This window comes from Convolutriloba macropyga, chromosome 5 (assembly GCF_964194025.1).
Source record: "Convolutriloba macropyga chromosome 5, txConMacr16.3, whole genome shotgun sequence".
NCBI lineage: Eukaryota > Metazoa > Xenacoelomorpha > Acoela > Convolutidae > Convolutriloba > Convolutriloba macropyga.
In genome coordinates, this window is record NC_134472.1 from 7119186 (window position 1) to 7137669 (window position 18484).

At 36.7% G+C, this 18484-nt stretch overlaps 1 protein-coding gene across 2 annotated transcripts in view; it reads left to right on the top strand.

Moving 5' to 3' along the window:
* LOC142339093 (patched domain-containing protein 3-like) overlaps positions 1–18484 on the top strand; it is a 52655-nt gene that overhangs the window by 22045 nt on the left and 12126 nt on the right. For both annotated transcript variants that reach the window (XM_075388811.1, XM_075388810.1), the window contains exons 2-3: positions 12046–12190; positions 16580–16939. In XM_075388811.1, coding sequence (XP_075244926.1) covers positions 12046–12190; positions 16580–16939 — 505 coding nt within the window. The remainder of the gene's footprint in view (positions 1–12045; positions 12191–16579; positions 16940–18484) is intronic.

The following is an 18484-nucleotide window of genomic DNA, read 5'->3' on the forward strand; positions in this document are numbered from 1 at the left end:
CCGATTATTGGAAATTCCCTTCTAAATAGAAAATTTTTTCGGGACGGTTTCCTAGCAATCATGTAATTTTTTTTAAAAAAGAATCCGGCCTTTGCTGTGTCCAAGGTGCTTTGTCCAGTTCCTTTTATAAAGCAATGTAAGTAGCTTCTTGCAGAGAAAACACATGAGAACTTTTTTGGTAAACATATGTCCTTTAAAAAAATTTTTTCTTTCGCTCATATACGTACTTTCCGTTTGTACTCCTACAAAGGCGATTCTTGAGTATCACAGAGCGGAAACAAAAAAGCTCACTCTAATTTTTCAACTATCACAACAGTGGTCAGAACGCATTTGAAGACAAAATCATTAGAATCCCTGCTGCTAACAGCGTGCTTTTTCAAGATCATGTAAACCCTCCATGAAAGTTCTTTTTTTCTCCAGGTATCCTTAAAGTCAAACTCCCTACCAATTAAAGTTGGGAACTTGAAAAACTTCAGTGATGATAATTTCTGAGAATTTTTTGAAATACAATATCCAGTTTTTCCCTAGACCGCAAATAGCAAACACGAGGATAAAATTACTGCTACCAAATAATGCAGCTTTTTTAAGTCAAGCTGAGCAACCAAAATTTTATAGGATATTGGATTCACGTCAATTGCTATGGCTATAATAGCACAGGTTTAAAATTCTAAGCATAGAGTGGAGACCATTAATAAATCTGTTTAAGCTGAAAGGAACGCAACTGGCAATACAAAATTTGTCTAATTTTTGCTAAAAACGTTAAATAGTCTCATTTCTGCTATCTGTGTTTGCATAGATAAAGAGAAAAGTAATTTTAGCCGATTATTGGAAATTCCCTTCTAAATAAAAACTTTTTATCGGTACGGTTTCCTAGCAATCATGTAATTTCTTTAAAAAAGATCCGGCCTTTGCTGCATCCAATGTGCTTTGTCCAGTTCCTTTTTATAAAGCAATGTAAATCGCCGGTCGCAGAGAAATCACATGAGAACTTTTTTTTGGGAAATGCGCTGATGGTAAATATAAGTCCTAAAAATTATATTAAGTTCCTTAAAAAAACAAAAATGTTCCTCCGCCCATATACCTACTTTTCGTTTGTACTCCTATAAAGGCGATCTTTGAGTATCACAGAGCGGAAGCAAAAAAGCTCGCTCTAATTTTTCAACTATGACAAGAGTAGTCAGAAAGCATTTGAAGACAAAACCATTATATTCCCTGCTGCTAACAGCGTGTTTTTTGAAGATCACGTAATCCTTTCATGAAAACTCTTTTTTTCACCAGGTAACCTTAAAGTCAAACTCCCTACCAGTAAAAGCTGGGAACTTTAAATAAAACTTCAGTAATGATAATTTTTGAGTTTTTTTGAATAACAATATCCAGTTTTTCCGTAGACCGCAAATAGCGATGACGAGGATAGAAGAAGTTACTGCTACCAGATAATGCAGCTTTTTAGGTCAAGTTGAGCAACCACAATTTTATAAAATACTGGATTCACGTCAAGTGCTATGGCTATAATAGCACAAGTTTAAAATTCTAAGCATCAGGTGGAGACCATCAATAAATCTCTTTAAATTGAAAGGAACGCAACTGGCAATACAAAATTTGTCTAATTTGTGCTAAGACGTTAAATAGTCTGATTTTTGCTATCTGTGTTTTCATAGACAAAAGGAAAAGTAATTTCAGCCGATTCTTGGCAATTCCCTTCTAAATAGAAAATTTTTATCGGGACGGTTTCCTAGTAATCATGTAGTTTTTTTAAAAAGGATCCGGCCTTTGCTGTATCCAAGGTGCTTTGTCCAGTTCCTTTTAAAAAGCAATGTAAGTAGCTTCTTGCAGAGAAATCACATGAGAACTTTTTTTGGTAAACATATGTCCTAAAAATATGTTAAATTCCTTGAAAAAATTTTCTTTCGCTCATATACGTACTTTCCGTTTGTACTCCTACAAAGGCGATTCTTGAGTATCACAGAGCGGAAACAAAAAAGCTCACTCTAATTTTTCAACTATCACAAGAGCGGTCAGAAAGCATTTGAGGACAAAATCATTAGATTCCGTGCTGCTAACAGCGTGTTTTTTCGAGATCATTTAAACCCTCCATGAAAACTCTTTTTTTCACCAGGTATCCTTAAAGTCAAACTCCCTACCAATTAAAGTTGGGAACATGAAAGAAAACTTCAGTGATGATCATTTCTGAGATAATTTTTGAAATACGATATCCAGTTTTTCCCTAGACCGCAAATAAAATTCTAAGCATAGAGTTGAGACCATCAATAAATCTCTTTAAGTTGAAAGGAACGCATCTGGCAAAACAAAATTTGTCTAATTTTTGCTTAAAACGTTAAATGGTCTCATTTCTGCTATCTGTGTTTTCATAGATAAAGAGAAAAGTAACTTTAGCCGATTATTGGAAATTCCATTCTAAATAAACATTTTTTATCCGGACGGTTTCCTAGCAATCATGTAAATTTTTAAAAAAGATCCGGCCTTTTCTGTATTCAATGTGCTTTGTCCAGTTCCTTTTTATAAAGCAATGTAAATCGCCGGTCGCAGAGAAATCACATGAGAACTTTTTTTTTGGGAAATGCGCTGATGGTAAACATAATTCCTATAAAATATGTTAAATGAGTTTCATTGAGGTGAAAGAAATACTACTGGTGATACAATATTTGCCTAATTTGTGTGATAAAAACTTCAATAGTGTTCGTTGTTGGCTATCTGTGCATTTATAGATTAAGAGAGAAGTGTTTATTGCCAATTATTGGCAATTCGGTCTGCCCTTCTTCTGACGATTGAAACGCAATCTCTTCTATCGTATTGTATTTGTCATTTGAGCAACTTCTCTTTAACGAAAACTCAATATCTAAATAGAAAATTTTTATTAGGATGGCTTCCTAGCAATCATGTATTTTTTAAAAAAAAAATCCGGCCTTTGCTGTATCCAATGTACTTTGTCCAAATCTCTTTATAGAACAATGTAAATCACCTGTTGCAGAGAAAACATGAGAAAATACTTTGTGAAATGCGCTGATGGTAAACATAAGTCCTAAAAAATATGTTAAATTCCTTAAAAAACAAAAATGTTCTTCCGCCCATATACCTACTTTTCGTTTGTACTCCTATAAAGGCGATGTTCGAGTATCACAGAGCGGAAACAAAAATGCTCGCTCTAATTTTTCAACTATCACAAGAGTAGTCAGAAAGCATTTGAAGACAAAACCATTATATTCCCTGCTGCTAACAGCGTGTTTTTTGAAGGTCACGTAAACCTTTCATGAATTTAAGATTTTCACAAGTGCTGAAATTTTGTAAGAAAGGTGCTGAATCCGCCGAATTTAAAATTTTCACAACTGCTGATACTATGTAAGAAAGGTGGTGAATCAAATGCTGATTTTATGCATGAGATGCGCTGAAATGTGCTTAAATTTTTTTTCCAGCTGATTCAGCACTTTTTATCGATTTCCATTGCAATCAGCACAAAATAAATAATTTCTTAAATATTTTCAGCACATTCAGCGGTTTTCTTACGAAAATATCCGCTTACAGCTGCTGACCCCTCGACCCGGAAAAGTATCAAATACCAGTTAATTTTGACTGCGTTCTCGATATTTGTCTTGATACGCAAACAAACAGTTTGTAGAGCAACTGCAAAATTAGAGTGAAAATCGGACAAAGATTCGTCGGGCAGATGTAACTACAATGGGCATATGGAATCTGAGCACCTACAGTGCAAGAACTAGCAACAACAATAAGACCGATACCGCAAAAAAAAAACCAAGATGTGAAAACATAAAGGAAATTCCAAACAACAATGCAAATTTTACAGCCATAATTAAGTTGAGGACACTAACAGTTTCTAATAATTACCGTCCTCCTATAACATCATTATATTACAAAATCAGGAAAAAATCTAACATCTTTTACGTTTATGTTCAGATCTAAGTTTGCCAGATCTCCACTACCGTTGAGTGCCTCAATAAAGAACTGCAGTTTTTTTGAAGAAAATTTGCATACTCAAGGTAATCTAAAGGGTTCCTCTTGACAGTGCACACCATGTTATCCACATACATCTTGAATTGTTTCAATTCGTGTGCGTCCGCTCTTGTACATTTTCTTCACAATAGGAACAACGCCATACATTTTTGGCATGTTCTTGTAGTCCGTGTCAGTGACACCTTGGCGTGTTGCATGAAACCAGTTTTTGCATGCTTCGCACTCAACTCCTCTCCCCCGGAAAGTTACGCGTTTACAACCAATGCAACCCATGTCAGAAGTTTTGTTCGCCTTCTCTCATATGGTTTCTGCAAGGATTTTTCAACGGACTTTATCCACAAAATTGCCGAAATTACTGCCAGCGAATTACCCATTGCTAAACCGTCCGATTGAATGTACCAGATTTTATTACACTTAAAGTAGACATTTGTTATAGCTAATCTCAAAAGGCTCTTCAAAGCTGACCTCCGAATCTCAGGAACCTCGTTACTAGAGTACAGTTCTTCAAGCAAATTTTCAATTGTGTCCCCAACCAGTACATTGGTGTACAAGCTCTTAAAATTGAGAGATACTATTAGTTCATCTACCTCCAAATTGGCAGTTTCTAAAGAGGCTCTGGCATCTTTAAAGTTAGTCTCAATATTTGCACCTGGCAGCCTCTGGAAAAAGGGAGACATAAATCTACTGAGTTTTGCAACTGCTAACGAGTATTGACAGAACTGGCCGAAGCGGCGTACCATTTTTATGTTTTTTAGCGACTCCATAAAGCCTGGCCGGTCGCCACCCAGCTGTCCTGAGCCTGTGATAAAACTTTTCACTTAGTTTTCACTTTTTCAATAGTTAATACAAACTGCTTTTTATACGTTACGCGCCTCATATGGTTTTCATTTACTTTACCTAAGTTTGATGTCTCTTTCATAGCACACGAACCACAATCTTTATCAAATAACTTGAAGTATCAATAAGTTTATCGATCTCTTTTTAACCCTTCTATCCAGTGGTGTCCATTGATGACAGAAAGCACATTGCTGAGGTAAGAACCTTTTGAGGAAGATTAGTAATCCAGGATGTAGACGTGATCCGCAGCCGCCACCTGTTGCCCCGGATGGCTGCTGCGAGCACAGTGGGCGGTAGTTAGCTAAGCGGTAAGTCAGTGGATTGTGCCGTGAGCAAGCCACCTCGGACGCTGAAGAAATTCTGCTTGGAATTATTGCCAATCTTCACTCATCAGCGTAGGCAAGAGTCTGAGATGAAGAATTCGAGGCGGAGCTTGGAATCGCAACCTTGAAAGAAGGGAACAAAATTGCTTGTTGGAGGGACCTGGTGAACAGGAGTGGCCCTTGTAGTCATGTTTCGCCGAAATCTGCCTGCTGGAAAAGTTTCCAATGAGCGAAATATGGTCACAATTAACTGATTAAAACTCCAACAAAGTAACAAAAGTGAAATCGGAACTAATATATGAAATTTTGATCATTTAGTAGTGCTTTGGCTAGACTCCAATGAAGGTCTCTTGCGAACTGTAATCAACCAGAAACCCTTGTTAGCAGGCAACGATCGCACCGTTAGAATGGCTGAGATGAGAGAGAGCTTGGGACGACTGCTTCACTGTATGAATTGAAGGTTGATGAGTAGTGGAAGATAAAACTGTGTGCGATCCCTGCGCACAATAATATATGAAATGAAAGTCTTCTAGTAGGAAATATTTTGTATGGTTCAGACAAGCCAGATGTAGAAATTACATCACAGAGTAGTGTTGCAACTGTGATTGCAGAGTTTAGAAGGTAATAGTAATTATACTGTACGTTTGCTCCAGACAACACATGCCCTGCTATGTACTGAAAGATGGTTTTAAGGAGACTTGAGGCTAACAAACCTCAACTCCTCACAAGACTGATGGTCTAGTCTTTACGGCGTGGAATTCATTCCTCTAAAGGTCTGATGACTTAATCTTAAGACACCAGCCAAACGGGAGGTGCATCTGGGCTCTAAAATGCACTCATTACATATCTCGATTACGATTAGAGAGCACGAAAAAATTTTAAGGAAGTGAAGTTCCGCCTAAGTATGCCTTCCTTTGGCATGTTCTTCTTATATATCAGCTCAGCAGAACATCATCAACCTTTGCAGGATTCTTCCAGGAATTGGAATGTTGGTTATCATAAATCTCGACTAGGGAGGTCAAGAAATGTTTGATATTAACTTGCTTTTAATTGGACGTTTTGACAGGGTCCGATTGGCAAAAAAAACAAATAAACGGGAAGTTCACAGAGATGATTGAAAATTCATAAAACGAACCATTCTAAATGGTAACGTCTACAGATTGAAATAGGAAGGAAACTAATGACTACTGATCCACAAACTGAGTTCCCCCTCAACATATAATTTCGTTTTGTGCCTTTTGATCAAATATTCATTGATCAGATTATTGAATGGAACTTTAACTCCTTCGTGTTAACTGCAAAATGCAAAAGATCTCGTTGACGCCCGAAAAATCTAATGAAACACCAGGTGATCACGCGTTTTTTGCAATAGTCACGTTGTAGGACGGGGTAGGGGCCCCGGCCGTGGTGTTTTCCTTCGATGTCTTTTTGGGCATTTTTCCTGGGTAAGAAGTGTTAAATTGAGTTTTTCTGAGAGAGAGAGCAATATTTCTCAAAATTGACAAAGAATTTGATTTTGTGTGTTGGTCCATTGAAATTGTCCTGAAATCCAGTTTATTTTAGACGAAACCGTGGAAAGATAGCTTTTCCCAAATTGAAGAAACCCCACTTTACAGTTCGCCCCAATTGCTTATTGTTTTTTTTGTAAGCGGAGAACCTTGGCGCAGTGCGCGATATGCGTTTGCCCCCCCACGCTGCAGGTTGTCTGATCGATTCTGAGCAGGAGCGAAAACGATCACTGAATGAAATTTTCTAGCCAACGTGTTTTCTTACGTGCGCGTTTCAATTCTGCTGCATGTGTGTGTTTTCAAACACATGAATATTCCGTTTGTCGTCGTTCAAAGAAAAGGAGTTCGGAAATTAGGCCAATTAGGCGTTGCGATTGCTCATTAGGCCTAATTATATTTTCTTTGATTGTAGAACATTTATATCAGAAATGGAAGAATTGAATAATTCGTGCGTTTTGCCCGGCAACGCAAATGAAGAGAACTTGAAGAGAAGTTAAAAACGTGTGTACAAAAACTGCGGTAGCTTTACATTGAGGATTGGAAATGTAGACTGCATAGTGAGTTGAGGCATTGTTCTAACTTTGAAATGCTTGAAATCAGAAGTAACATGGTGCGGTGGTTGAAGATGAGACTTCAACGATAGGGGCGTGGGTTCGAATACCGTCGGATTCTTACTCTTTGTTTGTTTCATCTTCGACATATATGAGGAGCATTATTTTAATTCTACCAGTGTCTAAAGACGTGCAATTTGCTGTTTATGCTATTTCTTTTGCCTTAAACCAAACAGGAACTGTCTGAGGGGCTTTTCCCCCGCCAGACAGTTTCCCTCGTAGTCAATTGACAATGAGCCATCTTTTCTGATTCTTCCTACCCCAAGCCGGAACGGCTCAAACTGACGAACGTCGTTTGTGAATAGCTTTTTCTGCGTTCAGGAGTTCGAGGCTTTTACAAGACGTCTGTGCGTGTGTGTGTGTGTGTGTTTTCCTGTATGTTGAGCGGAGACAATGATCCAAAACGAGACGGACGTCAACAGCAGAAAACTCGCGGTTTCGAGTGACGGGGGAACTCCTGACTAGGGGGGAACGCCTGCTTTTCTAGATTACTTGATTCACCCTCTTCGGCCTTCAGTTTAGTTTTTTTTTGAAAGGGTTACAGTTGCCCCATTACATATCACTCTCTCGGTACATTTGTTTTTTTTTAGTTTGAGGAGGAAATTCTAGTAAAATCTTTGAATAGTCGCTTTATTGAGGATATTTCTAAAATTTTTATATACCCGAAAAGTGTAGTTGTACAGCAGTTTCGTTCTTCAAAACAAGTTTTCGTTCGTTTTATTTGATCAAGTTTTTGATGATTGAGGTTCGCCTCGGCTGTTTTGAGGAGTAGTTTCTCTGATTGCTTCCTTTTCGGTTAAATTTTTTACGTCGAAATCTCCTTTTTTAATGGATATAAACACGAAGAGATCTTGCAGATCAACAAATGACTCAAATGTAGGATGTGTAATGCCACTAACCGATTTCGATAGTCTAATTGCAAACTTAAAATCCATTTTGTTGAATTGTGCAATACTTTTTTAAAATTCTGATAGGTTTCCTTTGGCTGCCAAATGTGGGACGCATACATAGCAATTGAGACATATCCGGTTTATGCGTTTCATTTGTTTTCCCGATTACAATTTATTGTTAGATTAAGTTTGATCTGAAAAAGGGCCGCCATTGCTTTATTTGACCTTCGCAGCCAATGTTCATTCCATTTTGGATTTTGATGAACTATGAGACTTATGTCAAATGGCGATGGTATAAATGGAATGTTTACATTGCAGAAGTGTGCTTTAAGATCGACTTATATGTTATGTGTATCAGACTTGGTGTTTGATTGCATGTCATTTTTTTTTTACCCAGGTTTCTATATTTTTATTTGTCTTATTGTTTTCTGATTGATTTGTAACGATAACTTTGAAATCGTTACAAATCCATTAAAGCCGGCCTAATAGGCTTAATCTAACTACAACCAAATTTCGCTGGAGAATAATTCATCTGGCTCCATAGTTTGTTTCTATAGTTGTTATGAATGTTCTGAATATTCTTTTCCCTCAATATGCCTCAACATTTTGGAGAGTTTACTTACAAAAATACATCCGTTGTTGCAAACGTATAGAACAAATGATGCATATCAATTTTATAATTGTGCTTATATTTTTTGTACCAAAGACTCCTTATATTGAATTTAAGTTTATTTGGATGTCTCAAAAAGGTTCCATTACAAAACCAATTTAATTGAAGCGTCTTTTTATGTAATTTGATAATTCAGTGCTCTCAAACAAAGTTTGAAGCAATTATATTAGTCCTGTCGGTCTTTTCTTTTTTATGCGATTGTTCGCTTGACCGATTTTTTGCCTGATGCTTTTAACTTTTCGTCCTCAAAAACAGGATAAATTGTTAGCTCCCAGCGGACATTAGGTGCTCTCAGAGTTTTTCAGCTCTGCTTCAGCTCAAACTGTTTTGGAGACTTATATTTATAGTGTGAAGGGCGGTTCTTGGAGGTTGAAGACCACTCCACTGTTGACCGCAACCAACCCCCCTCGCGTTGTTACCACTTCACCCCGCTGTTTTCCACCCCTCCCCCCATCAGCCCTCGGTGGATCCGCCCTAGCCTCCCCCGTCCCATGTCTAGCTACTGAAGAACAACCACCCGCTAAAAACACGCAATGTTATACAAATTTTCCCAATTTTCTTCAAGTTTTTTTGAAAATTTTTCATTTTTTTTATTTTTATCAGCCCTAGCTGTCAAGCAACCTCCTCTACGTTTTAAAATTAGATTACTGCACAGTTTCAAGTGGTAACGATGTAGTGGAGTGGTTTAAACATTTTAACATAAATATTTTTAGCCATTTTTTGACAAAACGTGCATTTTTTCATTTTTGCCATTTGTTTTTCCGTTTTAAGGTCCTTTCAGACCCAGGGCCCAGAAAACCTCCTAAGGGTCTTTATGATAAATTACAGAAAAATTTTTTTGGCCATTGAATAGTTTTTCAACTTTTAAAGGTCACAAATTTTTCCGTTTTTTTAAATAAAACTTGCTTTTTTCAAGTTTTTTGGACGATTTTTGTACTTTTTAGGGTATCTCTATCCTCAACAGGCCGGAAATTCTAGCGTTTGATAATATGTTAGTGCATAGTTTCTGGATATAATATGATGTTTTTCAAGTTTTAATATCACGAATTGAAGTAATTTTTTTAAAACTATTTGCAAGTTTTTCATGTTTTTGTATTTTTCGGCACTAGGTGCCCTGTGACCTCCTCCAAAGTTTGATAATAAGCTGCTGCATAGTTCCTTGAATGGTTATCAGTTTTTTTATGACTCCAGTTTTTGTAATTTTTGGAAAAAAATTAAAAATTTTCAAATTTTTGGAAAATTTTTTATTTAGTTCCAAGTGTATGGATCTTTATGAGCCCGTGGAACTGTTTTAGGCTTGAAACAGTGATACTGGATAGTCTCTTGAGTTAATGGAAGGGTTCTTACGATAATAATATCTTGAATTTTAGCAGGATTTTGCAAAACTTTTCCATATTTTTGTCCTTATCTCAGTTTAACGACCATTACTGGCCAAAGAAACTTTTTAAGACTTAGAGATGGGTTACTTGACAGAACTTTCGAGACAAAAGAGGGTTTTAAACTTTTTTTTCTGCCAAGCTGAAAACTTTTTTAATTTTGCTTTTTTTCAGTTTTTTCTAGGTTATTCATTTATTTACAAGGCTAGAAATCTAGAAGCTGATGAGTCGAATCCCATTATTGACAATAATCCTATCTCTCTCTCTATCTATCTCTCTCTCTCAGTCTCTCTGTCTTTGTCGGTTAGGGTTTCTTTCCTTCTCTTTCTCGTTCACGTTTTATCTCTCGCTCTTTCTCTCCGTTGATGCCGCACTTCAGCTGCTGTTATGTGCGGTAATGGCATCATATCTCATCCTCATTAGCAACTAGTAATAGTAGAATTGTTTTTATTAGAAGTGACTTTACAGGCATTTTTTGCGAAATCATTGTTAGTTGCTCTGAAATGCAATTTGTAGCAAATATATTGAGCCTGTTTGTCTATGCAAAATTTCGCTTGGCCGATAATCCGTCTGACCCATTTGACTTTCGTCTTCAGAAATGGGATAGCGAGGTAGTGCGCAATTTGCATTAAGTTCTCTCAGAGACTTTCAGCGCACTAGTCTTCAAGTAGGCGATAATTAGAAGATGTTTTGGAGACTTATGGTGTGAAGGGCGGTTCTTAGACCCACCCACCACCCCCAACATCAGTCCCCTCAATCCACTTTTGCACTCTCGCTGTGCTCACACCGTGGCTAGCTACTGACAAAGCCAACCGCTTGCCGGTTGTTTGTGAGCGATTCGCCCGACTTTAGTCGGTTATTTTTTTTATAAGCGTTGTACTTTTATTGTACGGTTCTTACTGTGTTTAATGTCGAACTGAACGGTTAATATTACTGGATTTCGTTACTGTAAAAATGCATACAAAATGAGTATCTTCTCTGCTACAATATGGGCTGGGTTTTTTTGAAAAGGTTTTTTAGGCAACTATTCTAAAAGTGCCTTCAATCTACCTAGACACTACCTAGATTTTGGGTGTGCTAAATTAACGGCTATAAAAGGATGGAGGGCGCTAGCAGAAAGGATCCCAAAATGGAAAACTTTCAATTGACATAAGATTAATAAAGCTCATAGAACCTTTTGATTTCAAATATCAACAAATAGTTTTTGTAAGTCTATATCTGATTTAACAGAGTTTACCCGTCCTTGAAAAGTCATCGGGACAATCCCAAAAGGTCTCTTTTTCGGATGTTCTTGTTAATCTATGGGCAAAAACACATAGCTACAAAGCGATTGGTCTACATGAGCTGAAACAATAACACTATTTCTCGGCTTTGTGATAAGATCAACCTCCCCTCCGCTCAGTGAGCATCAAGCTTTTAGTAAACGTAAAGTGTCTTTGTAGCGATTTTAGTATTTAAACGCCCGCCCCTGAATAATGGTCAGAGGGGCGTTTCTGATCAGAAAAGGAAAGCAAATCTCATCGCATAGAGCTGATCCAAAAATGCTTACATTGAATGCATTGTTTATTGGCATTAATGTTTTAAGAGATTCAGGCCATTTGTAAATCAAAGCGTTCTGTTTGAAAATAAATATTTTCATGCTGAACTCAATTGAGGAGAAATTGGCCTCTGATTCAATGAATTCCGTCATTCTGGCGGAGAGTTGTGTGTTACTCAGATGCCATGAGTGGCTTTATGTGAATAAATTGTGGATTGTTTGTTTTGTCTCTTAGCTTGTTTGCAACTATTGGTGCGTTCTCTTTTTTATTAAATGCAGTTATCGATCTTTAAAACTGTTTGATAGATGCCAACAAGCCGTGAAGTGGAGCAAGAACTGTTAAAGATGGAAAAGAGGTGTGGAAATGTTGTGTTGGACAAATCAGAGGGACCAGTTATGAAGAAGAAAGTTACTTGGGCGCCTTGTAAAAATTTCCATAGATATGTTAAAAGTAAGTTATTTTTTATTATTCAACTTTTCTCATTGTAAGCCCCCCTGAAACACAAGAGCATCCCTTATTAGAGGTTGTATTTCTTCCTTTCAAATTCTACTTACAATTCAATCCATTTTTGCTTCTCCAAATCCCAATTGATTTTTCACACTACCGATACTGTCTAGACAACAGTGGAAATTGATACAATTAAAAATTAGAATTTTCGATCAATAATTGCCAATTCCGTCTTACTCGGTCGGGGACTACAGTGAAACAAATGGTTTAACGTCCAGTGTTTTTATTCATTGCTTTCTGAGTTTGAGATGAGCTGACTATTATGAGGTAAATGAAATGCTGGAGCTTACTGACTGCATTCCAGTTTGCCGTATTTCTAGCATTATTATCACCAAAATCCGATAATTCACCCTCTACCACTGTTCACGAGGGGACGTTTCTTTACGTTTTTAAGCTTATGATCAAAATTCGAACGCAAATCGAAGCAGATTTTCCATATGCTGTAATATTCAACCTAAGCCTAAAACCAACAAGGAGGCTGGGTAATGTGCGTGCGCATATAATGTTCCGACCCCGCTCATTCACACTCTTGACTTAATTGGCTACCAATTGAGAGCCGATGAAGCTTGTTGTTAGTAGGACTACTTGAAAGGACAATAAAAAATTAGTGAACAAACATTAATTACGACCAAAACTCGATGTCTATATTTAAAAAAAATCACAACCAAATCAAATTCCCATCAGATAAAACCTTAAAAAAACAAATTAACCTATACTTCATCAGAAAAGATATGGGGCCGGTCTTCAATCGAATGGGTAATAGGTCGACAAAAGAGCAAAAAGCTGCGAAGTTCAAAAATATGTTTCTATTTTTGAAAACAATTAGTTTCAAAGTGATTATTATGATTATATAGTAACTGAAATCACTAAAATATTCATTTATATCTGCATGGGAAGCCATTGAGGCCTGTCATTATCCAGTGTACGTCATACGACTACAAAAAGAAGGACAAATACCGGCAAAATTATAAAGTTAATTCACTTTTGCGCGAAAATGGCCTTGAAGCCGTTAAAACCATAACTCTGTCACAGAGCATTTGATATTTTCAATTGCGCAATATTTCACAGCCAATGGCACCTGCCATTAATGTTATAATTTAAAAAGAAAACAAAAATCCTTTAAAATGTACAAATATATAAATCTCAAACATTTTATAAAATCTTGTAGTAACAAAGCCGAGAAACAAATGGTCGAAATTCAAACCAGTATACAGATTAAATTATCGCTCACTGGAAATGGGTTGTGACCTGCCTTTACAGAGACTAAGCTACAAATCGACTGAATAAAATTTAAAAACACAGAAGTTCAAAAATCCAAATATGTTATCAACCAGAAGATTTCAACTAAGAGAGATGGATTAATTTGCAATACCTCAGAAAACTAATTGAGCCTGTTTTTAATGAAACTAAGTCACGAGACCACAAAATAACAAGAAATGCAGACAGAAGCAAAAAATTCAAACCACTTAACTACACCGCAGGTTTCAAGGCAATATATTTAGAAGATGTTATCGGCAAGAACTGTAAATCACTACTTGTTTCTCATCTGAACATCAACGTATCTTCCTTAAAAGGGCTCTGAGGAAATGACAAAAGAAACAAAAAATGAACAGTATAGAAATCTCCAAAGTTTTATGAAATTAAATGGTCGAAGCTATCAGTCAAAACATATCACTAACAGAGAAAAATTGTTTGAAGCAACAAACGTATATGAGACTTCTTATTAGTGAGATTGAGTTACATTGTGATGACAATGATAGCAGGAAAGAGACAGTTGACAAAATTTTTTTAAAAGTTCTTTTGAATGTCGTTAAAATTAATAGCTATGAACTGAGATCTTTACTTAGGTTGTTATACGTCCTGTGGAAGCAATTGAGACATATCATTGTCAATTATATGTCAAACAACAACAACAAGAAACAAGAATATTGCAAAAAATAAAAAGTCTACTTAATTTTTGCTAGAGAACTGTGTCTCAGCGCAAAAGCGTAATCTGTTGATTAAAAACTAGTAACCTTTTCAGATATGCATTTTCCCAACTATGCTTTGCTTCAATTTGACCAGTCGATAGGGTGATAATTCGACAAGGAAACAACCTATAAAATGTCCATTTATGCTCAAAATCTAGAATTTGAAAATCGTATCGAAACCAAGAAGCCGTTAGCTAATTATAAAAGCGTTACAGACATTGAATTAAAACTCACAGGAAATTGGTTCCGGCCTATTTTTATTGAGACTACGCCAGAAGTTGGGAGAAATAAGATAGTGGCAAAGTTCAAAAATTAACCGAAATTTTTGTGTGACAAGAATATTCAAAGTCATAAGAGAAGTTAGATAACTGAAAACACTGTCTAGGTTCACTTATACTTCCAAAAAAGCCAACTGGATCTTTGATTGGGGAGACTCAGTCATTGGACTACAAAATGTATTACAAACAAAAGCAAAATATGAGGACCTTGAATTTTAACGAAAACAGTTGACCGGAGCCATAGAAACCATGAGTTTAACTCTTAACATAATATATGTCTGTTTTTGAGTGGAGCCTTAGTTTTTGTAAATAAGTGCTGTCAACAATCAAGCCTGAGTTTGCAATTCTTGTCACTTCTATACATAAGATCTTTAAATGCGGCAATATTCTGAAAAAAAAGGCCGGGTCCCATTTAATTGTATTTTTTTTACCGTCAAGATCCATTGTGAGATCACGATGAGCCCTGTTATTGTTCCGCGTCTAAGAAAACACCCAATTGTTTAAATAGTTGCGAACTAGATCAATTTTTAATAATCAGTTTTCACTATATCAAAAGAAATAATGCGTTTTAAACTATCGATTTATCCCATTTTAGACAAAGTGTCCGAGTTTTGAAAACTTTTGCGTTATTTAATTTCTATCCACGAAAACTCAGATCAAACAATTCAGCAAACCTCGTCTATTTTTAAAGATATTTTTAAAGTCTATTTTGTCTGGCCCATTTGACTTTTCTTCCTCAAAAACGGGATAACCCAGCAGGCATTAAGTTCTCTAAGAGCCTTTAAGCTCAGTCTCCAAGTATGCGATTCACAGAAACTTTTGGAGACTTTTGCTTATGTTTTGAAGGGCGGTCCTGAGAGGTTGACCCCCCATCGGACCCCCTCCCCTCCCGCTGTTGCCCCCCACCCCCATCAGCCCCGCCGTGCAACCTCCCCCCTTCGCTGCGCTCACCTCACGCCCTTTCAATTAATCTAAAGCTAGCCTCACTAAACCGTGGCTAGCTACTGACGAAGCCAACCGCTCGCTGTTTTTTCGAGAGCAATTCGCCCGACGTTAGTTGGTTATATTTTGTAAAATTGTTCAATAGATATTTGGCTGAACATTTTTTATTGAAAGCAATGAAGGGTGAAATTCCACTAGGTAATCTGCCCGAACGCCTGAAGTACTACTACAATCATTCCAAGTTGACGAAGGGAAACATGATTACCCGGAAGACAACGTGACGTTTACCACTAATGCGATTATCAGAAGAAAGCTTAGACCATAAGTGATATAGCAAAAACGTGCTTTGAAAAATAATATTGGTGAGAAATTGCTCAGTTATGTAAATTTATCAATCTGCAAAAAAAAGCAGAATAGTGGGTTTAGCTGTTACTATTGAGTAACTGTAATTACTATTATAGAGGTAATTGTGCTAATTAACTGCCTTAGTTTATGCAATTTTTTTCAGATAGAACGTTGATAAACGTGATAGAAATTATTTTGATATTTTGCGGCGTTAGTTTGCTTTAAGGGACATAATGAGCGTATTTGAGACAAATTTGAAGTTTTGATATTAATTGAATATTTTATTCAAAGTTACTAAATTTAGCATTGGGTCTGATAGTCAGGTTGAACGATCTTTTGATACGTTTTGATACAGGATACTTTGTCGTACTGTACTGTGTTTGATTTTTTTTCTCGTCTAATCTCAAATTTTTTTGAAATAGTTGTGTGATAATTGTGTGACTTTTTGCTCTTTGTTTTAATACTGCCTTCAATTGTACTTTTTTCTGTATAATATACGCTAAACTGCAGAAAATAATTTCAAATGTTAACTAGAAGTAATTGCACCCGTCAATTTTGTCTATCAAAATGACTACCTTAGCTCATGACTTTCATTACTTCAATTGCGCTAAGAAACATTTCTTAAATTCAGGCTTTTATTGTCAAGCTGTGTGTTTTCAAGCGTAAATTAGCCGCTGTTTTAAGAGATATTTGTTCCACTTTTCTTTGTTATGTTTTTGCTGTTTTAGTGAGAAGTAATTGAGTGATGTTATCTTTGACCACCTACTGAGTTCTTAATCGTTTCCTTCTTTTAACAGGAATCACAGGCACTATCAGTACGTGGTACGGATCCTTCTTAACTGACAACCCCTGGGTAGTTATCCTGATCAACCTGTTCTTTGCAACTTTACTTCTCTGTGGCCTCTTCATAAACGAGAGCCTCAAAGATTTCGAAGCTCTAATGACCCCAAACAACAGTGTGTCGCTAAAAGACCGCCAACTGATATCGAATATATTCTATGAACACGGGGACGAAGATTACATTCCCTCTCACAACCCCTACCCCCCACTGTATGCCGAAGCTGTTATAATCCCGAAGGACCCAGCCGCTAATCTCCTTTCTGACGAATATCTGACCCAGATTATAGCTTTTGAATACTTCGTTTACTCTGAAATTGGTTAGTAAAATTCGCAACATTGTATTGATATTGATTGGATTAAGGGATTGTATGGAGAGGTATTATCAATGATCGGTGTTTTATTTGTTCTCTTGATTAGAGTTCTTTTGATTTGCTGAATATGTTAACATATTGAATGAAAGAGGTTGCTGTCTAGATAGCTGGCTGATTTTACAGCAAAACGTCTCCAGGGATTTAGTCTTTGAAGTACAAAAGTTGTGAAATGCAAAAATATCATGCCAACGTTTATTGGGAAATTTTATTTTTTAGTGACAAATAAGTTCAGTGTATATGAGGCGCCGCGTGGACAAACAAGTTGACAATTTATATATGAGGAGTTGAACAACACTTGTACTGACTTTCACAGACATTCAAGGACATAAGTTCATAATGTTATTTGTTTTGAACAGACGCAATATTCAGGCTCACTTTCTGGTTGCTTCGAAAATGAAACCGAATTAATTGCTATCATGCGAACTAAAAATTGCAGTAATTGGCGTGAAATGAATGAATAATGGTAAATTTCTCGAGAACTATTAGCCATTCAAGAATGGTGTTATTGGGACAAAAAATTTGAAGCGCATAGAGCTGGCGGTCAAAACCAACTTTTTATGAGAGTGTAGCATAATATAAGTTTTGGGCCAGATTTTTAAAACTGTTAACATTATATGGGCTGCGTAAGTATAAAGGTGGCTGTATGTTTGAGCCTTTTTGCGCTTTTTGTTTGCTTGAGTTGATGCATTTCTCATTTATTTGAAACATGGTACAGTTCTAAAAAAATTTTTATAGCGTTCTGCATCATGATTAATTTTCTATGATAAGCTGTTTTGCAGGATTAACTTAATAATCATAACTATTTTCAACAACTTTTCAGATCAACAGTTTAATGGATCAGATATCTGCAGTCAGTTTCATTTCTCCACACGTGATTATTAATTGCTCGCGAACGAAGTTTGAAGCAATTATTGTAAACTTTTCTTTTTATACAAAATTTTTGCTTGATCATTTTATTCAAGAACATTCTTTCGGTTTAACATCTCGAGTGACCTTTCACGCTTGTCTTTTCGATTTTTTGAGTGATTTGTATTGAGCGCATTCATTAATTAGTCTGATGCTAAAATATAACTGATTGTGAGCGCTGACTGTACATAGCCCGTGTCGCGTAGTGGTAAATGTCTCTGACTCTTTCCGGGGGGGGGGGGGGGGGGGGGGGTTGAACCCATCCATTGTCCGAAGTTTTTGCACTATTTAAATAGCTGTGGACGGTGCCCATTCTAAATTGTTTGTCTTGGCAGTCGTTCGAGGGCAAGTGGTCCGACGTTAGTCGGTTTATGTTTGCATGATGTAAACTGCTCTCATTCCAAAATAAAATCTGTTGCTAACGTAAATGCGATTGGAAGTGAAAAAGTAGCAAGCTGTTGTAGCTTAGTGGGTAAGCTTCAAGACGGCAATCCCGAGGAATGCAGGTTGAACGCCACTGAGTCACTTCTTGCGCCCATAAAAATTTTCCATACTACACCCTCTCTAAATTAGGTTGCCCCACCT